Here is a 23485-nt window from a genome sequence, read left to right on the forward strand (position 1 = left end):
ATCAGATACGCTAAACATGTAGGGAATCGTATTATATAAATGTTAATCACAAGTACAACAAAGGTAAGAGTAGCAAGTCGTGATGAGTCTGTGGATTTTTGCCTTGATGAAACTGGTATGCGTGCATTGGTCAATAATTCAATTTTTGCATACACTTTGGTTAGTTTTGTAAACAACAACAATAACCAAAAAATACAAATTGTGGACGATTGACAACATTGAAAGTGTTCCAGATCAGTATCACGAGTACATAATCGATTAATCCGAGAACGAGGTTCCGCGAAATCCATCTCAAGCAGTTTGCTACATACTTTCAACAGGCTACTGGACTGTCCAGATCATTAGAAAGTGTTTCCTTTTTTTTTGGCCAAACAGTTTACATTAAGTTGATATTCCTCATAAATAAGCTGTTGAGACAACGTTTGTGGAAGACTTGGTGGCTATTTTCTGGAGCCAGTAGTGCTGTGAAGCTAATTTCAATAATCAATTAACATTAGTTTACTTCCTTTTGGACACCATGATATTACGTTAATATTTAATGTTCGTGTCCTGTAAACTTGCAATGTGTTTTAAATGCAATATCTAAAACTAACGTCTCCTTACAAATGACATACACTGGTTATATTTACCATTTATTGATTGTTACGTTTCATGAAATCCCAAAACAACCAAGCACTCGTGGAGTTGTCTGACAAAGAATATGTTAAGTATTATCCATAAATAGAGACATGGATCAACATTTATTTGGAGACAAAATGTGCTGAACACAACCACCACAACCACGTGTGACAAGGTTCTGAGGCTATAATTATAATGTATAGGGCCGTTTCAATGCTTGTTTAGTGTTCTAATGCTGGTTGCACACAGTCTACCCCACCTCCTGGGGGGGGTGTTGGTTAATCAGATTTAAGAAGTCCTGGCTCTCTCTGACGTAGCTTTGGCTTGTCCTGTTTCTGTAGGGTATGCTGGAACTGGTCCATGAGGGTAAGATGGTGGAGGTTGTGCCGTCCCTGCAGGTTGAGTGTAGTGTGTACCTGGAGCAGGCTGAGGTGGGTAGACGTACCCTGCATTGTATGCACCAGGGGTAGTGTTTGAACCTAGACAGAAATAGACACGATCAGCCGAACATGTAGTGTAGTAATGCTATCAGTTGGTTAGCAAGCAAAGGATAAACGACATGTCTGTTCCCGACTCGCACAGTTCTGACAACTAATAGCCTACAAGGCTGCTTTGACACTGTACATCAGATGTTTGTTGAAACACATTCCTAGACTTTTAGGGACAGTCAGATAATCATTTCCATCATATATTTCCATCAACCTTCTCCTCACTTTCACAAACACATATTTTATCGTTCATAACTACACTAGCAAAATCCATGGCATCCTCGATAATCTCCAGGGTATACGTTACGATCAATCTCCACTATACCCTGGATACATCCACGGCTTGGCCCGATAATTTTATTACCTCCCTTTGCAGGCTCCGCATTCTCACAGTAGCCAATCAGCTAAGCAGCCGTTACATCCGAGCTTGCCAGTGTCAACAAAGATAGCGGTCGCAGTCGCGAAGGTTTGTTCGCAGTGACACTGAGATTTTGGGGAAATAATACAGACAAATTGACAGATCTGAAACTTAAAAAAATATATGAAAGAACTCCTTCTACCTCTTTCAGGGTAGCTCTGCGTCAATTGTGTTGCCAAGTTTAAACGGTTAGATAATTTAAGAAGCGAAAGTGGTTTGTGATTGGTTCGCTCAACTTCCCAGCGTAGACACCTGATTGGATAAAAAGCCAGCTAAGGGAGGTAATAAAATCATAGGGATGCATCAAGGGTATAGTGGAGATTGATCGTAACGTATACCCTGGAGATTTTCGAGGATGAATCCATGGTTGCGAGTATGTTACTGAGACATTTAATCAGGACAAATCGGGAAGTCTAAGCATTTTAGCAAACTTGATGAAGGCAATTCTGAAAGCAGCCTGTAGATCTTTGGACGAGGATGCTAGTGTGTGTGGGTATTACCATTTTGTTTTACTGTCATTTATGATTCTGCAGCAAAACTGATTACCATTAATTTTACAACCGGAAAACATAGTGTCGTGTAAACATGCAACGCATCAAAAGTTAAAATATGCTGATAGTCCTTTATTCTGCTCGTGTCCATGCTATACTTCATTTATTAAACTTCATTTTAAACTACATTTGAAAGATAGTGTGATTTTAAAGATAGAGTCCCAAATGAAATCTTTGACACATTATGGTTATGGATGGAAGTTGTTGTTTTTTAAATTCTGTTTTGTTTTCTTGGCGTCCAGAACCTGGCACTTGATTGATGGCGAGGAATGCGATCTCACGTGTGTAATAGGTTCCTAGCGCGGAGTGATACTCGTGTCCTAGTGGCCTCAATGAGGAATTTACAATAGTGACATGTAGGGTTAGTTTAGGAGTCTGTGTCGTGAGAAAGGCATGTAATAAATATAGAACGTCATACTAATGAATAAGCACGTATGGTATGGATTTACAACTTCTTTATGTATCTTATCTACAACACGCCGTTTCTGGGCGACTGTCTTGCCCCTTCATAGTGTTGTAAATAATATAGAGGTTGTATATCAATACCATACGTTATTCTGTTAACTTCTGAGTGAGTGAGGGAGTTTAGTTTTACGCCGCACTCAGCAATATTCCAGCTATATGGTAGAGGTCTGTACATTATCGAGTCAGAACGAGACAATCCAGTGATCAACAGCATGAACATCGATCTGCGCAATTGGGAACCGATGACAATGTGTCAACGAAGCCGGCGAACCTGACCACCCGATCCCGTTAGTCGCCTCTTACGACACGCATGGGTTACTGAAGATCAATTCTAACCTGGACCTGCACGGTTAATGTTAACTTTTAAATGCCCATCAAGGATCCGTCGTACTAGTGCATCTGGACTTTATGTATTGAACTCGAAGATGTCATAGTTGGAGAGAAACAACTGGTTCTCGTTGTTTCTCTAATACCATGACATCTCATCGTTCAATACACAAGGTCCCAATGTACTGGTATGGCGCTGTCTTTCTATCTGTTTACCCATTACAAAGATGGTCATAACGATTCATGTACAGTACCAGTAGTAGGTAATACAGCAAGCAGTTGACCGGTGGTAACAACTTGACCTTGGTGACCTTGGTGACCTGTAGAAGACTTGCAGCAACGGACACAACACATGACGAATCCAACAATCACGACGATCGTCAACACAGCACTGCACACGATCCCGATAATAAGTGCAACCGTTGCAGTCGTTTCGACATTGTTTCCGCTGCAAGAAACATGTTGGGCAATATGAGAACACCACCTCGGCATTATCAGGGACCATTGCTACCTTCAGTTCCAACCATACTACCTCACTCCACAAGAATAATCCACACTAATTAGTTTTTAAGATTTTCTAGCATCCCGATTCATCGCCAAGATGAAAAAATATAAGATGCTGAGTGTCAAGGGCCAAATTTGTCATGAAATCTTAGTTGACACTGGCTTCACGCCCACTTCCGTTCCTAGACACGATTATGCATCTCAAGAGGATTGGTTCCGTGATTTTTATTGAACTATATCAGATCAAAGATATACCTGATGCTCTAGTTACACTGATGTGACTTGTTCATGTATATCAATGAATGATTGTCAAAAAGTGAAATTAAAAGAATGTTCGATTTTGCCTGAGTGGATGTGAGCAGTTTGGTTTGTCAACTGTGATAGTAGTCAACGACAAATAGATGGAAGTTTGCGTTGAATTGGGTATAGGTCACGTGAGCCCAAACGTAATCAAATAATCAATTTCCCATTTCGTCAACATACGTTGTTGTTTCTTTGTTATTTTAAGGAAACGTAGACATGCAGCCATGCTTGGTTTATGTTACAATAAGATTTTTGTAGATTGTGATTTCAATACATCTTAACATACAATAATTTTTCTCCCAGTTCTAATCAAATAGTGCACATGTGATAGGTACATTCGAACACATGCATTTCCACTGTTTGGTAGTGATTCTGACGCATGCTTATGATATGGTTGGAATAGTGGACCTTTCGTAGAGATAGGTTATGGTTTAGGAATGTTTTCTACGGTTATTTTCACATCGAAATGAAATAGTCATGGATGAGGATCTAGAACTGACCTGCTACAGCAGTATTGCTGGCTAGAGTCCCCGCAACATCCATAGCTGCACATAAAGGTCATACCGTCATTGTGGCAATATGAAACGCCATGTGCTGAAAAGACACATTCAGGTAACCTGTATGAAACGTACGTGTAACTAATACATTGGATAAGTTAACATAGCAAGGTCATTTGAGGTGGTTTTCTTAGATTTACATGCCGGGCCTGTTTGAACGTGTTGGAAATGATGTCATGTTAGATAATTGTACATAGGTTACAAAGAATACGTGCCCCACCTACCTGAGACCAGATGTCCAAACAGCAGCACACTTACTCCAACAAAACAATGTATGTTCATAATGGCTTCTTCTGGTATGCTACAACAAATATCAACAAATCCCTGATATGTTACAGCCTAATGCACCAATAGCACTATTGTAACTGTAAGCTGTGTGTGCGAGGTGGTCGTCTAACTCCACTGTGACAGGGGAAGGACGCGTGATCTTATCAACTGCACGTACAGTCAATACATACATAATTTATGATGACATGAGTAAGGGTCTGTTGGGCGCAACTACATGCATTGGGCCCAATGTTTCTCGTAAGAAAACAACGTCACTGATTGAAACATCTACTTGTTTCAAAATTCCTAAAGTTTATGATAAATGCAGACACAAACAGATTTGTTTGTTATTTACAAATAGACGACATGCCCTTCCGGCCGCATGACAGAGCAACTATACCTCCAGTCAACGTTTAAAATGCGTTGTCTGCTTGACATAAACACTTCCCGACATTTATTTGACTGGGTTTAATACTGTAGTGCGACAGTCGCATAAGGGGGACCAAGTGGTTAAGCGTTCGCTAGTCATGCCGAAGGCCCGGGTTCGATTCCCCACATGGGTACAATGTGTGAAGCCGATGTCTGTTGCCCCCCTGATTTGCTGGAATATTGCTAAAAGCGACGTAAAACCTTACTCACTCACACACCAAGTCACCTAAGGTGTAGTGCAGAGTTACGTAGAGTTTACCAAATTCCCCGTGGTAATTGATACCAGTCCTAAATATACAAAATAATACACCAACAGTCTTTCACCTATAACTTTGACATAGAGTGATGCAGTCTTCATTTTAATTGTACTAACTCTGTTCAAGACAGTAAGTGAAATAGACAAATGAAGAATTGTGAATTCTTTGAACATGTCATACATGTCGAAAGTAGACTGCTGAATAATCTTAAATAACCATACGTAAATGTCTTAAAAGTTCTGAGTGACAATCTGGCACATTACCAGTCAGTCTGAGCAGTATGCACGGTGCTTAATGAAATGAGTCACAAGTGAACGCTTCATATCGAGTATTTCAGGACGACGATTTTAGACTGCTCGAAAAGATGAACTGCGTAACACATATAATCATGAATTTCAACTTGAAATAAAACAGGAGTCACTCTCTAATTTGTTCAGCACTATATAGGGTTTTTTGATGAGAGATGGTTAATATATGTGTACGTTATTATAAACATCCTTTTGGCCCACAAGAGATATAGGTGAGTAAGGATGAATATATAACATGACATCTCCAGGAGCTTAGGATCAATGGGACTTATGAGTATGACTTATGAGGCCAAGACACCGGGTATGAATGATGTAGCTTCAACGTCAGAAGACGCTTTCCTGAGCCAAAGATAAAATGACGGAAAGGCTTTATGCAGAGTCAGTTGAGGCTAACAAGAATGGTTATTGTATTCTATATAGACAAATCATACTTTGCTTTGAACATAGGACCTAAACCCTATATCAAGGATGTCAAATGTTACAAAATCCATCAACATTTAGAAGACTTGCATCAGTTCAGTTCAAACACTATTGTAATATCTTGAACAAGATATTTACTGACAACATTTTATCAGAGATAGTGAACAGTTTTCGAACGAATGCTAAGCATCACCGGTCTGAAAGCTTGATGATAGAATAACTGAAATATTCGATAAATATACATGAGTTTCTTTCTTTTTGTCGAACAGGGCTTAAGAAAATCTATAATATTCTCTCTACGTCTTTGCCCGGCCTTCTGTTCGTTACTGTTTTTGTCGATCCATCATTCAAGATACTCTAGTCTATTCCTTGTCCTCAACTCTTTTCTCTGTATACATAAATACTTTGATGGAAGAAGTAATTGTTATTACGTCTGGAATTTCTATAGACCTTCCTCTTCTGCTTTTGCAGATATTTTTCACCTGCCAACGATAGTACAGGCATTGCCACTGATGTTTGGTACAGTTGCTATTTGAAAAGCTTTTGTAAGTAAAGAACTAATAAATCTTTCTAATTTCAGGAACACACATATTTGTGTGATGGTCATTTTGAGCTCCTAGACCCCCCAGAGATAGAAATCAACAAATATTTATCAATATAAGAGAATCTTGCTTTGTTAACATTTGGATCTATAGTTTTCAGCAAAGCAAACATATCAACAGGCATATATTTTCCGGATTACAGTAAAATGCACTGAAGCAGGTGGGATGACCTATAACCCTGTAAACAAGATTGTATGATACCCATCTTCAACCAATCTTCCCTCGTTATACCAAAGGTCCGGGTTCAGTTTTTCGCATGGGGACTCACTCATTCACTTCTCTAGCTTTGCTTCTGTTTCTGCCTACATTGCACACAAATGATTCATGGATTTTTAGGATTTTATGAAACACAAGTAATATTCTTGGGAGCACATTGATTATGCAAATAAAAATATTTAAACCCTTTCCACGACCTCATCACACCACAATTCTACAATTCCGACTGTAACATGAGGTGTTCACCTGAAGAAGAAAAACAACTACACGGGAAAGCATGGATCAAGTCCTGCCTGTATCGCCCAATATGGGGGTAACGACACATAATCAGATATTTATTTATTTGATACACTTTCCGAAGAAAGGTTGCTCATTAAGATTTTTACCTACATGTTGAAAATAGTAAAACCCTTTTCAGAGTTTACATTAAGAACAGAGCATCTCCAGTTACTGTATCAAATATTGCAAACCTTGAGTACCAGGCAACGTAACTATATCATCAGCTAAATGCCACACATATACTCATGGAAACGAATAAGGGATCACATGAAAGTACAAGTGTTCCCTTATTCTTTTCCAGGTTTCTTCACAAGGTATGTATTGCACTATGGGTGAAATTCTGGAAATAAATAAAGGAACACTTGTACTTTCACGTGTTCCCTAATTCGTTACCATGAGTATATCTTACCAATATTTACATAAAGCTGCAATTATCATAAATATATGCATAAAGTTAATGAAAAATGTAATTAAGATTACAGCTGTAGCATATATTTTGGTATATAAATACAAGAACATATTTCATGGGTTGTCACAAGTCACAGTTCATTATTACCACGGGTAATTTAAAAGTTAAACGAGACTTACCTGTAAGTTGATGTTTGACTGGGATTCTATCAGCTTATCTTAAGTAATGAAAGGATTACGTGAGATTGCTCTGCGCATGTGCGAGTCAGACAGTTAAACACTTGTGAGGGAGAATCAGAAAACCAATAAGTATTGGAAATAAGACAACCAACAAACAAACCAAATAATGATATTAATGGGTGTGCTTAGTTCTGGGAGGGCACGTAATCCCTCCATTACTTAAGATTAGCTGATAGAATCCCAGTCAAACATCAACTTACAGGTAAGTCTCGTTTAACTTTTAAATTCTATCAGCTAATCACGTAATGTTCGGTATTACGTGAGACTTTAAAGACTGATACTGACTCACAACAGATTAGAATTTATAACAACATCATAAAGGCAAGTCACAAGTTTACTGAAATGTTGGGTTATCCAGACAATAACATAATTATGTCAACGTACACAGTAAGTCATGGACTTAGAACAAAGGCTTCTCCAAGAGTCTGTAACTGACTACATATTGTGAAATACTTGAGAACTGCTTCAGCAAATCTTTTACCTTTATCAATAGGTTTATTGTAAAATCGTGCAAATGTAGTCTCTGAAGACCAATGTTCAGAATCTCTGATAGTGGCACTGATGCAGCCAGTGCTGCTGGGGGTGCTGCAGCTCTAGTACTGTGAGCTTTTAATGACAAGTCCTTGACAGGTGACAAAGTTGCCAGGAAACAGAGGACATCCTTCATAATCCATTGTATTTTGGTTTTGGTAGGTTTAACTGAAATGCTCCCTTTAAGAAACGGCAAACAGTTGGGTGGTTTCCATATGGGATGTTATCCAGTCGAATGAATGTTGAGAGAGCACATTTCGCTGTATCAATAGAGCTATAGCCCAGTTCTTGTTTCATCAAATTGAGAAGAAACTCAAGAACATGACCTATAGATGGTTCATAAAACTTAATCTGCCCTTGACAACAAAAGTTTCTCCATTTTGCGATATAGCAGGAATACTGACGTCTTGTTTTGCTGCGCCATGATCCAACAATGACTTCTGTTGGTTCACTAGAAATGCCTCTCTGTCTGTAGGATGTCCCGATAGCATAAAAGCAGTCAGTTTCAGTTTACTGAGAAAGGGATGTCTGTTTCCGTTGGAAGATGTTAGCAGGATCTGATTCACAGGTAATTTGAGGAGCCTGCAACACAAGAGGGATAACAAGTGTGAGAACCAGGCTTGTGTAGGCCACAGTGGTGCAATCAAGAGAACTCATAAATAAGATCTTTATGCCATGCCTGGTAGAATGAATTGATTGCGAAAGCCTCAGGATCTGGGCGCCAGCTTACAAATTTGTTAACTTTCTTATTCAGTCGTGATGCTAACATGTCAATAACAGGACTAATGTCAAAATGCCTAATGATAGCTGTGTAGACTTGAGCATTTAGAGACCATTCAGTTCTATCTGAAAACTTTCTTGATGCCCTGTCTGCATCTATATTGTTTACACCTGCTATATGTGAAACTGTCAGCCATATAGATTGCTCTTTACACCAGGTCCATATTTCTTTCACCAGAGTATTGCATATTTCAGATTTTGAACCACCCATAGCTTGTATATATGCCACTGCAGAAGTGTTGTCAGACAGAATATGAATGTGTGTTCCACTATAATCATGTGTCAGAGCAAATGCCTGTAAAACCAACAATATAGCTTTAGTTTCGACCACATGGTACTTTTCCTCAATATTTGACCATCTACCACCTATACGTTGATCTAGCTTAGCACCCCAGCCATTTGAGCTGGCATCTGTATGTATTTGAAGGTGGAAGGATACTTTTTTCTGATCCTACAATATTTGTAGCCCGCCATGATATTTCACTTCTACAAGTGGAATTGATTTCCATCAGAGACTTAAAACTTCCTGCATTTTTCATCAAAGCTTTAGATTTGTCAGTGTCAAGGTACCGATAATACAGAGGACCAAATGTGACTGCTGGAAAGCTTGATACCATAAGACCAAGTAATTGGCAAATAGTTCATATTGTATGGTCTTGTTTCTTAAGAAGTGATAAGCATTGTTCCTGAAAATAACATGCCTTTTCATCTGGTAGTCTGACTGGCATCTTCAGAGAGTCGATAATGAATCCAAGAAATCTGATATTTGTAGCTGGCTCAATACAGAATTTTTCTATATTAATTTGAAGCCAAGCAATGCAAACAATTTTGTCATAGCTTTGACCGAGACTGTGCCATCAGCATAATTGTCATCCTGAGTATATGTATCACCAATTTAGCCAAGACATTGAAATCCGTCTGTTCCTAATTGTGCAAAGACTGGCTTCAGCAGCTTTGTGAATATCCTTGGGGAACATGCCCCATGCACATGTACATGCACAAGTAAACTGAAATATTTCACCATTCCATCTAAACCAAAGATATTTTCTACTGGTTTCATCAACATTCACTGAGTAGTATGCATTGGTCAAGTCAACCGAAGATATTTTCTACTGGTTTCATGCACATTTCACCATTCCATCTAAACCGAAGATATTTTTTTACTGGTTTCATGCACATTTCACCATTCCATCTAAGCCGAAGATATTTTCTGCTGGTTTCACGCACATTTCACCATTCCATCTAAACCGAAGATATTTTCTACTGGTTTCATGCACATTTCACCATTCCATCTAAACCGAAGATATTTTCTGCTGGTTTCATTCTCTGAGTAGTATGCATTGGTCAAGTCAACTGAAGTCATGTACATATTTGGTTTGAGCATATTTAAGATTGACTGCAAGCTTTCTTAAAAGGATGATATTTGAACATTCAATTTTTTTTTAGAATGAGTCTGTTTTTTTCATTCTTCTTCAGTCTCACAAATATGTTTGAAATAAACTGACCTTCACATTCAATTGCCTTTTCAATTACACTACATTTTCACAATTGATCTATTTCTAGTCCAATGATTTCTACTTCATTTGGATTGAATACGATTTGTTTTGGTTCAACCACTTGAATTGGAGTAGATGAAATCTCAATTTTCAGACCTTTTACAATATTCAAGATGTATTTGTCTGAAGTCATGTCAGTCCAGTCAGTTGGATAAACACAAAGCTGTGCTGCCAGCTGTGAAATCTGCACCATCATCTAACCCATGCGTGTGGTCTGGTAACATCAACTGATACTGACCTACCTGGTCCCATGCCTGGGGTCTGGTAACATCAACTGTTACTGACCTACCTGGTCCCATGCGTGTGGTCTGGTAACATCAACTGTTACTGACCTACCTGGTCCCATGCGTGTGGTCTGGTAACATCAACTGATACTGACCTACCTGGTCCCATGCCTGTGGTCTGGTAACATCAACTGATACTGACCTACCTGGTCCCATGCCTGTGGTCTGGTAACATCAACTGATACTGACCTACCTGGTCCCATGCCTGTGGTCTGGTAACATCAACTGATACTGACCTACCTGGTCCCATGCCTGTGGTCTGGTAACATCAACTGATACTGACCTACCTGGTCCCATGCCTGGGGTCTGGTAACATCAACTGATACTGACCTACCTGGTCCCATGCCTGGGGTCTGGTAACATCAACTGATACTGACCTACCTGGTCCCATGCCTGGGGTCTGGTAACATCAACTGATACTGACCTACCTGGTCCCATGCCTGTGGTCTGGTAACATCAACTGATACTGACCTACCTGGTCCCATGCCTGTGGTCTGGTAACATCAACTGATACTGACCTACCTGGTCCCATGCCTGGGTCTGGTAACATCAACTGATACTGACCTACCTGGTCCCATGCCTGTGGTCTGGTAACATCAACTGATACTGACCTACCTGGTCCCATGCCTGGGGTCTGGTAACATCAACTGATACTGACCTACCTGGTCCCATGCCTGTGGTCTGGTAACATCAACTGATACTGACCTACCTGGTCCCATGCCTGCCTGGGTCTGGTAACATCAACTGATACTGACCTACCTGGTCCCATGCCTGTGGTCGGGTAACATCAACTGATACTGACCTACCTGGTCCCATGCCTGGGGTCTGGTAACATCAACTGATACTGACCTACCTGGTCCCATGCCTGTGGTCTGGTAACATCAACTGATACTGACCTACCTGGTCCCATGCCTGTGGTCTGGTAACATCAACTGATACTGACCTACCTGGTCCCATGCCTGTGGTCGGGTAACAACAACTGATACTGACCTACCTGGTCCCATGCCTGTGGTCTGGTAACATCAACTGATACTGACCTACCTGGTCCCATGCCTGTGGTCTGGTAACATCAACTGATACTGACCTACCTGGTCCCATGCCTGTGGTGATACTGACCTACCTGGTCCCTTGCCTGTGGTCTGGTAACAACAGCTGATACCTACCTACCTGGTCCCTTGCCTGTCGTCTGGTAACAACAACTGATACTGACCTACCTGGTCCCAGGCCTGTGGTCTGGTAACAACAGCTGATACTGACCTACCTGGTCCCTTGCCTTTGGTCTGGTAACAACAACTGATACTGACCTACCTGGTCCCATGCCTGTGGTCTGGTAACAACAGCTGATACTGACCTACCTGGTCTCTTGCATGTGGTCTGGTAACAACAACTGACACTGATCTACCTGGCCCCATGCCTGTGATCTGGTAACAACAACTGATACTGACCTACATGGTCCCATGCCTGTGGCCTGGTAACATCAACTGATACTGACCTACCTGGTCCCTTGCCTGTGGTCTGGTAACAACAACTGATGCTGACCTACCTGGTCCCTTGCCTGTGGTCTGGTAACAACAGCTGATACTGACCTACCTGGTCCCTTGCCTTTGGTCTGGTAACAACAACTCATACTGACCTACCTGGTCCCATGCCTGCGGTCTGGTAACAACAACTGATACCTACCTACCTGGTCCCTTGCCTGTCGTCTGGTAACAACAACTGATCCTGACCTCCCTGGTTCCCTGCCTGCCGTCTGGTAACAACAACTGATATTGACCTACCTGGTCCCTTGCATGTGGTCTTGTAACAACAGCTCATACTGACCTACCTGGTCTCTTGCGTGTGGTCTGGTAACAACAACTGACACTGATCTACCTGGCCCCATGCCTGTGATCTGGTAACAACAACTGATACTGACCTACCTGGTCCCATGCCTGTGGTCTGGTAACATCAACTGATACTGACCTACCTGGTCCCTTGCCTGTGGTCTGGTAACAACAACTGATACTGACCTACCTGGTCCCTTGCCTGTGGTCTGGTAACAACAGCTGATACTGACCTACCTGGTCCCTTGCCTTTGGTCTGGTAACAACAACTCATACTGACCTACCTGGTCCCATGCCTGCGGTCTGGTAACAACAACTGATACCTACGTACCTGGTCCCTTGCCTGTCGTCTGGTAACAACAACTGATCCTGACCTCCCTGGTCCCCTGCCTGCGGTCTGGTAACAACAACTGATACTGACCTACCTGGTCCCAGGCCTGCGGTCTGGTAACAACAGCTGATACTGACCTACCTGGTCCCTTGCCTGTGGTCTGGTAACAACAGCTGATACTGACCTACCTGGTCCCTTGCCTGTGGTCTGGTAACAACAACTGATACTGACCTACCTGGTCCCATGCCTGTGGTCTGGTAACATCAGCTGATACTGACCTACCTGGTCCCATGCCTGTGGTCGGGTAACATCAACTGATACTGACCTACCTGGTCCCATGCCTGGGGTCTGGTAACATCAACTGATACTGACCTACCTGGTCCCAGGCCTGTGGTCTGGTAACATCAACCGATACTGACCTACCTGGTCCCTTGCCTGTGTTGGGCCTTGCTGGGGTCTACTGCTGCTTCCCCCTCCTTTCTTTCGTGGCCCCTTTGGGTGTGCCATCTGCTGCCGCGTCATAAAAAAGACGCTCATTGGTAGCCATAGTAACCTCTAGATCTACCACGACTTCTGCCACGATAACCGTTGTGTCCATATGAATCAGGGTTGTATCTGTAACCACGTCCCTGGCCTTTTGTCCAATACGGCAGGCCACTGACATGTCTTTAAGATGTTTTGAAATGTCGTCGCCAAACAGGTAGTTTGGGGCCACATGTGCTGAAGGAATACACAGTGCTCGAAACTATTCTTTTAGATGTGGCTTCATAAGTTCCTTTCTCCTCAGAATGATTTCTCTGTTTGCATGCGACGACACAGTGAGGGCGTCACTGAGGTTATTTACGATGTTCTGATACAGTTCAGTTGACACATCACGTTTCTTGTTAACGAGTGAGTCTAAAGTATTCACTATGGAAGTAGCAGTCTTGATGATTGCAGTTTGAGTTCTCTGCATTTTGCAATCGGAAGATCTCACATCAGGGGGCAAAGAGTCCCAAAATCAATTTGTTTACCTCGGGCGTGTTGAGGTCCTTGCAGTTACCGAGTTGTTTTATCGCTTTTTATTTTGACGCAATGGAGGCATCGTACATTCTGGTAACAAGTTCTGCCAACCTCGATGGAATCTCCATCTGTGTTTTCAAGGAGCAAGTTTGTTTTGATTGCATTGAAAAGACCATCGTCAACTGACATGTCTTGTGAGGAAGAGGAAGTTGCATTCACTGGCGCATGCTCAGTGTGGTCATTCAATAACTGACTAGCAAAGTCAATCGAACCTTTATTCCTTAGTTGCGTATCGGCGCCATCAGAGTAAATTGACTCCACCTCATAGGGACGATAGTCTTCGTCATACATCTCGCAATCATAGGGCTCATCGTAAGAACTCATTGTTTCAAGTTTGTTTACGAAACCTGACATGCGTTTGCTCAACTTTTGAATTTCCGACATCATCGTGGCAAAGCCACCTGCGTAGGAATCAAGATCTTCATTCCTTGTACCGTCTTTGGAACACCCTGGCTGTTCGACAGACTTTTTATCAGTCATTTTACCACCTTTGTGGTGTCTTGAACTAGCACGTCATTTGTGTCGGCTTTATCGGACATATTGTCAGTTCTGGGGATTTTCAAATTCAATGCCACCTCGGACATGCCTATGGAAACGGTTTATGGTTTATGGTTTATATCGAATTCAATTTATGATACATGACTTTCGAACGGTCTATCCACTTATGCATATATCACAATTACCGGTATGTGAGTTTTAAATTTCAGCAACGTAATTATACATAATTAAACCAGAGACAAGAAATTATTCTTTCTCTACGAAGAGCATGTCTGACGAGATCGCTCTGAGCACTGACTCGCACATGCGCAGATCAATCTCACGTGATACCGAACAGTACGTGATTAGCTGATAGAATTTACGGTGAAACCTTGCATTACATGTGCTTCGTTCCGGGGCAGGACTGAAGTCCTCGAAACTCTCAGGAGTCAAGCTGCCAAACACCCATCCAAGGACTCTCAGCACCCAACGTTGCTAAACTTCAACTGATTTGTGACCTGAGCTCAAGGCACATGCCAACACACCACCACTTTACATTCTGATATAAGTGTTCTTTAATAATTCATGTTATGTTTCTCACCATTTACATGAGTAAATGGCCACATTGTATTCTTGTTAACAGGATACATTTATTGTGTAAAAGTAAAAATATATATCTGTGGTTGTATAGCCTTGTGTTCTTTTTCCAAAACGTATTTCCTTACTTCTAAGCAGTGGAATCCCTGCGCTAATTGAGAATAAACAATTTATTCATCACTTAATTGTCTGGTTCGTTTAGTGACCGCCGTCTCAATGTGTCAAAATGTCACTAATTGGTGAACATGTTTCACTTTGCAATTTGTGTCATGACCTGAGATGTTCACTAAATTGGTGAATATGAAAATAATTAAATGAAAGAATTAGTATATTTAATTGTTCAATGGTGATTAGTTATCATATGACACTATATAAAGGGTTGAATGACAAAATGCTTCATTGCAAAATGGCAAATGCACAGGTTGACATCGAGCTCATTCCAAACAGTCGTGATAGCAGAAGCCGTGTGTGTCATATAATAAAAAATAACCGATAACGATTACGAGCACGCCCGCGAGGTGATAAGGGGGTTGTAAGAATTTAGGCGACTATAACGATCTGTACTAGAAAACCGACGTACTTCTGCTCGCCGATGCATTCGAGATATTTAAAATCGTGGAAATAGCGACATAAACATAATACCTCGGTACTGAAACAGTAAAAAAGGCAACTTTAAATCGCTAAAACTGCATAAGAAAACGAAGAGCCTGCAACTTCGATTTTGCGCATGCGCACATGGAAGAGGAGTCTCGATCGCATGTTGACATTTTCCAGCTTGGACAAAAGTTACATTCCTCTTTAAGTATTTCTGTTATGTTATTTGGCATTTATCATCATCATATTTGTGTGCACACTTGTTTAGTTTACTTTCCATTCGTATGAAACGACTGACAGCAATTATTTCGACATATTTAATACTTTTTCTACCCGAGGCGATTCGTGGTTGCTCGGAAATTGGAAAGAACCACGGATCGTAATGCGAATGTGCACTAGAGGTCAAAGTTCGCTGATATGAAAATGTTGCAGTTTCATAGTTTTTCGTTACCGTTTTTACTGTTTCAGTAGCAAGGTATTATGTTTATGTTGCTATTTCCACGATTAATGGGCTTTTTCTGCGTTTTTCTGCACAGTGGGAACGTTTTCTTTTGTAGGCCTGCTGTTTATCGAGAAAGGTCCGCGTGGTGGAATTTCGATGGCTGCGAAGCGATACGCTAAAGCCAACAATAAATACATGGAAGGTTATGACTCGAGTAATCCAGCCTCGCTTATACTCTATCTTGACGCTAATAATCCATACGGCTGGTATGAGTCAACCTTTACCCACTGGGGTAATCAAATGGATTCCCCCGATGTAGACATCAACGGTATCACGCCAGACTCGAACAAAGGTTACATACTCGAAGTCGACCTGGAATACCCCACAGAGTAACACGAGTCACACAACAGTTATCCGCTCGCTCCCGAACGATTAATGGTTGACAAAGACTAGATGTCAGGATATCAACGAAACCTGTTAGGAAACAATAAACTGGCTAGCGCGGCAATATTCGCATCAAACTTGATGGATAAAATGAAAAACATTGTGCACTATCGTAACCTGCAGCTGTACTTGTTGTTGGGTATGAAGCTAAAGAAAATACATAGGGTACTCGAGTTGGATCAAAGTCCTTGGATGGAACCTTACATAAGAGTGAACGCGGATTTACGAAAACGGGCCACCAGTGATTTCAAACAGAATCTATTTAAGCTCATGAACAACTCGGTATTAGGTAAAACGATGGAGAATTTAAGAAAGCGCGTGAATGTGAAGTTAGATCTCACGAGCAGGATAGACTTAGCTAGCCCGGCCTTCAACAGATGTAAAATATTCAACGATGACAGTAGCGTTGCGCATGGCCAAGAGTCATCTCATATTCAACAGACCAGTGTACGTTGGTTTGCGTATTCTCGATCTCTCCAAACACTTAATGTACGACTTTTACTACAACGAACTCAAGAAGCAATACGGTAATAGATGCGAGGTGTTTTACCGACACAGATTCGTTGTTGATGCATATGGAACTTCAAACCGCGGACGTGTACGAGGGCATGACGGACAAAATAGACATGTACAATATGAGTGACTACCCAAAAGACCACGCCCTACACAGTATGATGAATGAAAAGGTACTCGGGAAAGTGAAAGACGAATGTACCGGGCCCGCGATCGTCGAGTACGTAGGATTAAGACCTAAAATGTATTCCATCAAGAAAGCCGACAGGGGCGAGATAAGAAAGGCTAAGGGTGTGAAGAAATACGTTGTGTAAGCAAATCAAACACGAACAATTCAAAGAGGCAGTGACAAGAGAAGTGACAAGCACAGGATATACGGTTTAAGGTTGAACAAAACCTTAAAATCGTTCAAGGTCAATGTCACTAGTACATGATCGATTAATTTGAGAAAGAGGTTTTTCAAAATCCAGCTCAAACAGCGCATTAGATATACCTTCAATGAATACCGATATCATCAGGCCACTGGACTATCCGGACCATTAGACTAACGCTTAGTCTCTGATTATATATAACTTTGATATTAACAAACAAGCCCATTTAAATTGAAAAGGAGCCCCAGGGAGACCAGAGATTCAGACTGATGAAATCTAGACTTGCTTCATTTGGGGCTTTAGCACTACAGAGAGGGCTCGGCAGTAGGGAAAATAATGTGGTTCAGGGACTGTGAGACAGACTATCCAGACCATTAGAATTCGTCTTTACGCGGTCCGTGCCCAGGCTCAGAGGTCAACTGATCCCATTTCACTTTGCACAAGGTGTGGTCGTGTCTGGGGACGTTGCAATGAACGTCTAGCCAATGTCAGTCTGAGACTCATTTGGCTGCAGATCAGATTTTGTGTGGCATCAATTAGGCTGAGTGAATTCAATTCCACATTATGCACGGACACGGGCACCGGACACCATACTGACGCAAGTCGTGTGAGTTGACGTTATGTCTTTCAGAGCTACAGAACTCGGGCTCACATTAAGTTTGCAGTGTTTCGGCGAGTATTTTCAGCGTTTTGTTTTGATAATGTCTGCAATGTCAAACTTTCAAAAGTTTACTTTCTTTTGCCAAGCAGTTTACATGAAGTTCATATTCCTTATAATAAACTTTTGAAAATAACATGTGTAGAAGACTTGGTGGCTATTTTCTGGGACGAGTAAAAGCAATGCTGTAAAGACAATTTATTTCAATAAGCAATCGATCTCATTCATTTTACTTGGATACCATGTTATTACGTTGATATTTAATGTTCGGTTTCTATCTTAACTTGTTCGGTTTAAATACAATCTAAAACTAACGTCTCCTTACAAATGACATACACGGGTTATATTTACCATTTATTGATAGTTACGCTTCATGAAATCCCAAAACAGCCAAGCACTCATGGGTTTGCCTGAGAAAGAATAAAATAAGTTGTTATCCCGAAAAAGTGTCATGTATTAACATTTCTTTTGGGTGAATATGTGCTGAACACTACCACCACAACCACGTGTTCTAACGCTATAAATATACATATATATGTATAGGACCTTTTCAAGTTCAAGAGGCTTATTTAGTGTTCTTATGTTAGTTATGTTGGTTATTCATAAGTGCTTGTTCCGTCTGTCGTAACTTTGGCTTGTCCTGTTTCTGTAGGATATGCTGGAACTGGTCCAGGAGGGTAAGATGGTGGAGGCTGTGCCGTCCCTGCAGGTTGAGTGTAGTGTGTACCTGGAGCAGGCTGAGGCGGGTAGACGTATCCTGCATTGTATGCACCGGAGGTAGTGTTTGAACCTAGACAGAAATAGACACGATTAGCCGAACATGTAGTGTAGTAATCAGTTGGTTAGCAAGCCAAGGACATACGACATGTCTGTGTCCGACTGGCACAGTTCTGGGTGTCCTTGTACAAAGCAACCCCCTAGCGCTAATAATGTCGTATATCTATATTAAGTTATGAGAGTTAAGGTCACCTTAGCTCTAGGATCGCTTTGTACAACGACACCCTGGTAACTAGTAGCCTACAAAGGCACTGTGCAGCAGAGGTTTGTTAAACACTTTCCTAGAATTTTATGGACAGTCAGATAATCTTTTCCTTAATCATTATCAATATTTATCATCCAAAGCAGTGTTCCACAGGAGATATTGCTTGTGTGAGATTAAACGATATCTCCTGTGAGATTTTGAACAATGCTATGGCGTCATGAACTTGATGACGTCACAATTCTATGACATCGCTGCACTGCAAGTCTAATGGCAGTACTGCATGTTCAGAGATGTGCAGTTTTCATTCAAAACTAAAGAAAATGATTTTTGATGATAAAGATAATCTCACCCTCGTGATATTCAATACATCAACACTCATTGATTAAAGTAAAAATATCCTCGGCAAGTCTCGGATATTTGTAACTTTAATCAATTCGTGTTGATATATTTGATATCAGAAGACACTTGGGTGAGATTGATGTATCCATCTACTGTCTTCTCACTTTCACACAAACACATGGTTCTGCAGTAAAACTAACTATCAGTTACAAGCGGAAATCGTGAAGATCATAACACTACAACATAATGTAGTTGAAGCATGCTGATGCTCATCCATTATACGCGTGCCCATAATATACTTTAAACTTCACTAAGTGTTTTGTTATGAGAGTGGGTTTTTTTGTAATTTGCATTATCATTGATTAGGTGATAGTTATTATGGGTCACAATGTTTAACGTTTTGAGTGTGGGTTTTGGCTCGCATCATGTATGTTCAATGGCAATAGGATTTGTAGCGGCACGTCTTTTTGATAGCGCTTCAGAGTTGCTTCCCTTGGCAACTTGTTGGCTCGTCATGCCGTGTATTCCACATGATTCCCTAACGTTTTGAGAAAATAATGATGGAGCCACTCTTTGCTAGAATGCTCGAGAACTGTGTAATAGCGATATAAAGCCTGGTTGTTGCGTTGTGCGACAGGACTTATAACATCACTGGAGTTATACACAGCTGTCTGCCATCGTCGAGTTTGCCCAACATCGTCAAGACTGACCGTGCTTGCCTATTCAACTGTTGTCACTGTAAACAACTTTCAATCAGTATATCTGTTCTCACTGTGAATGTCAAGAATCTGGGGAGTTAATATCTTATATTTGTGACCCAATATTTTAGATTAGTGATTCAACTGAATTGTACTAGAAATCTGTATTGTCATTCATGGTAGCTTGCTCATTCTTTGTTGAATATATTATTGAATATATTGGACTTATTTGTGTTCTATTTTGCTGGTTCAAAGGGGACTCTTCAGCCTTTTGTTACGACATATTATTAGCGGTAACAGTCTAAACACTTTAAAGAAGGTGTGATCTTTAATGATTGTCCCAAATGAAATATTTGAAAGATTATAGTTATTGAATGGAAGTTATTTTTTGTGGGAATTCTGTTTTGTTTCTTTCGCGATCAGAACCTAGCACTTGATTGATGGCGAGGAATGCGATCTCACACGAGTACTGTGTTCCTTGCGCGGAGAGATACGGTGACCTCAGTGGGGAACTTTCAATAGTGACGTGTAAGATTTGATTAAAACAGTCTATGTTGTGAAAAAGGTATGCAATAAATACAGAACGTCGTACTAGTGCATTAGGACCTTCCGTATTGAACTCGAAAATGTCATATAGGACAGAAACAACTGGTTCTCTTTATTTCTCTAATACCATGACATCTTCTCATGCAGTACACAAGGTCCCAATGCACTGTTATGGCGTTATATGTCTGTCTCTTTGTCTGTGTGTCTGTCTGTCTACCCGTGCTAAAGCTGCTAACAATGGTATATGTAAATTACCAGTGGTTATTACTGTAAGCGGTTGACCGGTGGTAACAACTTGACCTTGACCTTGAGATGATCGACAGCAGCAGCGTACACAGCACATGACTAATCCAACAATCACGACGATCGTCAACACAACAGTGCAGACGATCCCGAGAATCAGTGCAATTGCTGCAGTCCGTGTTTCCGCTGCAAGAAAAAAGTTGGGCAATATGTGAATACCACCTGCGTTTTGGCTTTATCGCAGAGAACATATTAATGGAGCATTGCTACCATCAGTTCCAACCATACTAGCTCACTTCACACAACCCACAATAATTAGTTCTTAAGATTTTCTAGCACCCAGATCCATCGCCGAGATGAAGAATAGAACATGCTAAGTGTCAAGAGCCAAATCTGTCATGAAATCTTAGGCCTACACCGGCTTCATGCCCACTTCCACGTTACCAGACACAATAATGTCTCTCAAGGGGATTGACTCTTGGATGGCTATTGAACATTGTGTCAATATCCGATCAAAGATATACCTGATGCTCTAGTTAAAGTTCTACTTTATCTTGATTTGTAAGTCCGAGCAGAAATTCTGATTGATAGTGTGCATAAAGAAACACTCCGAGAGGGGTGTGGGGTGGGGGAGGGGTGTGTGGTGGTGCTTCTTTTTGTGTCAATCAAGGAAATCACAATTGTGTCATGAGCAGAATCAATAAGATTGACAGAAATATAGACCGAAAGAGATCGAAGTAAATCGACCTTGAAAGTTGGAAAATGAAGTCGAAAATGTGGTATCAAGTTTTGTAGAAATACACTTAATGATCTTGCTTACAATGTTTGTCGACAACATCTTTCTCTCTTGTGTTGACGATTGTATATCTTGATCCTCTTCTATTGCAAAGTACACATTATGATCAAACGATAGCAACTTTAATAAAAGCATGCATGTCCTTTTATAGAGACTGGTTTACGAGAAAGTTAGTTTAAGTTCTTCAGTTGAGGAATCTAGCAAACGGTCACACTGATGTGGCTTGTTCATGTACATCAATGAATGATTGGAAGAAATAGGAATAAAAAGAATGTTCAAGTGGATCGGAGCGGTTTGGTTTGTCAACTGTGATGCTTATCAATGACAAATAGATGGAAAGTGTGGTTTGAATTGGTTATAGCTCACGTTAGCCAGATGTAATCAAATAATCAATTTCCCATTTCTTCAACATATGCTGTTGTTTCTTTGCTATTTTAAGGACACCTTGACATGCAGACATGCTTGGTTTCTGTTACAATAAGACTTTGGTAAATTGTGATTTAAATAAATTTTAACCTAGAATCATTTTTGGGGTAAAGTTTAACTTTAAAACATCAAGATATCAATAAGTTCTCCCAGTACCAATCAAGTAGCGCACTTGTGATGGATACACTCGCTATTTTAAGAATACATGTATCTTCACTGTTTGATAGTGATTCTGAAGTACATGTTTATGATATTGTTGGCTTCGTGGACCAACAGTAGAGATATGTTATGGTTTAGGAAAGTTTTCTTCGGCTATTTTCACATCGAAATGAAATGGTCAAGGATGAGGATCTAGAACTGACCTGCTACAGCAGTAGTCCCCGTAGCATGCACAAATAACATCCATAGCCGCACCACAAGTTCGAACCACCATTGTGCTGAAAAATATATTCAGGTAATTACGATTGGGTGAGGTGAGGTGAGGTGAAAGATATAACGTCGTCGCGGTAACCTGTATCGATTGTATCGATTGGACGTGTAACTAATACATTTAATAAGTTAACATAGTAACGTTATTTGACCTAAAAAACAAAATCGTTTTAGTGTCATTAGTGACATACTAGGCCTGTTTAAACGTGTGGGAAATGATGTCATTTTAGATAATTGTACATAGGGTACAAAGAATACGTGCCCCACCTACCTGAGACCAGATGTCAAACAGCAGCACACTTACTCCAACGAAACAATGTATGTTTATAATGTCTTCTTCTGGTATGCTACAACAAATATCAACAAATCCTTGATATGAAACAGCCTAATGCACCTATAACACTATTGTAATTGTAAGCTGTGTCTGCGAGGCGGGTGTCAGGGTGTCCACTGTGACAGGGAAAGGACGCATGATCTTATCAGCTGGCAGAAAAAAACGTTCCAGTGTGATAAACGTAGGTTGAATCAATGCATACCTATGATACCATGAGTAAGTGTATGTTGGGCGCAACTGCAGACTAGTGCAAAAGGTATTCGGCAAAATTGCCGCCGCGGTATCGGGTAAGTTTTCAGTACGTTGTGATCTCCGTTCTCGCATTGGTGATTTTCGAATAAAATATCACAAGTAGGTAAGTATACTTACTGAATATTGTATAAGGTGTCCTTTGAGTCGAATTACTGTCATCACACGTCTTGGTAGAGTTGTACAGGGACTGAATATATTCAGGTGGAATAGTTTCCCAAATTCGCTGAGTTTCCATGAAAAGTTCAACGTTCGATGTGATCAATTGAACTCGAGACTGAACCTTTCTTTTGATGTATAACCAAATATTTTCGATCACATTA

The 23485-nt window shown here is 40.8% G+C and overlaps 2 protein-coding genes across 3 annotated transcripts; both read right to left on the reverse strand.

Moving 5' to 3' along the window:
- Positions 1-616: 616 nt before the first annotated feature.
- On the reverse strand, positions 617-23030 carry LOC124276030 (protein shisa-4-like). Of its 2 annotated transcripts, none has more exons than XM_046711672.1 (4): positions 22851-23030; positions 4175-4268; positions 3122-3315; positions 617-1097 (listed from the first exon to the last, which is right to left on the reverse strand). In XM_046711672.1, exons 2-4 carry the CDS (start codon positions 4234-4236, stop codon positions 907-909), a joined length of 447 nt encoding a protein of 148 aa, XP_046567628.1. In that variant the 5' UTR covers positions 4237-4268; positions 22851-23030; the 3' UTR covers positions 617-906. The 2 variants fall into 2 exon arrangements, with proteins under 2 accessions (XP_046567628.1, XP_046567627.1); XM_046711671.1 differs by lacking the exon at positions 22851-23030 and adding an exon at positions 4456-4780.
- LOC124276031 lies at positions 18557-22595 on the reverse strand. Its single transcript, XM_046711674.1, has 3 exons — positions 22513-22595; positions 20941-21114; positions 18557-18910 (listed from the first exon to the last, which is right to left on the reverse strand). Exons 1-3 carry the CDS (start codon positions 22550-22552, stop codon positions 18717-18719), a joined length of 408 nt encoding a protein of 135 aa, XP_046567630.1. The 5' UTR covers positions 22553-22595; the 3' UTR covers positions 18557-18716.
- Positions 23031-23485: the final 455 nt, after the last annotated feature.

The sequence above is a fragment of the Haliotis rubra genome, unplaced genomic scaffold (genome assembly GCF_003918875.1).
Source record: "Haliotis rubra isolate DU_JTF1 unplaced genomic scaffold, ASM391887v1 Scf205, whole genome shotgun sequence".
NCBI lineage: Eukaryota > Metazoa > Mollusca > Gastropoda > Lepetellida > Haliotidae > Haliotis > Haliotis rubra.

Coding starts and splice junctions, on each gene's coding strand:
- LOC124276031 (XM_046711674.1), bottom strand. CDS start 22,552: ATGTTATTTGTGCATGCTACGGGGACTACTGCTGTAGCAG. Junction 21,115..22,512: donor GGGGACTACTGCTGTAGCAG/GTCAGTTCTAGA, acceptor TTTTTCTTGCAG/CGGAAACACGGACTGCAGCA. Junction 18,911..20,940: donor GCTTACAGTAATAACCACTG/GTAATTTACATA, acceptor ATTTCTGTCTAG/GTTCAAACACTACCTCCGGT.
- LOC124276030 (XM_046711671.1), bottom strand. CDS start 4,513: ATGAACATACATTGTTTTGTTGGAGTAAGTGTGCTGCTGTTTGGACAT. Junction 3,316..4,174: donor CAGCAATACTGCTGTAGCAG/GTCAGTTCTAGA, acceptor TGTTTCTTGCAG/CGGAAACAATGTCGAAACGA. Junction 1,098..3,121: donor TGCTGTATTACCTACTACTG/GTACTGTACATG, acceptor ATTTCTGTCTAG/GTTCAAACACTACCCCTGGT.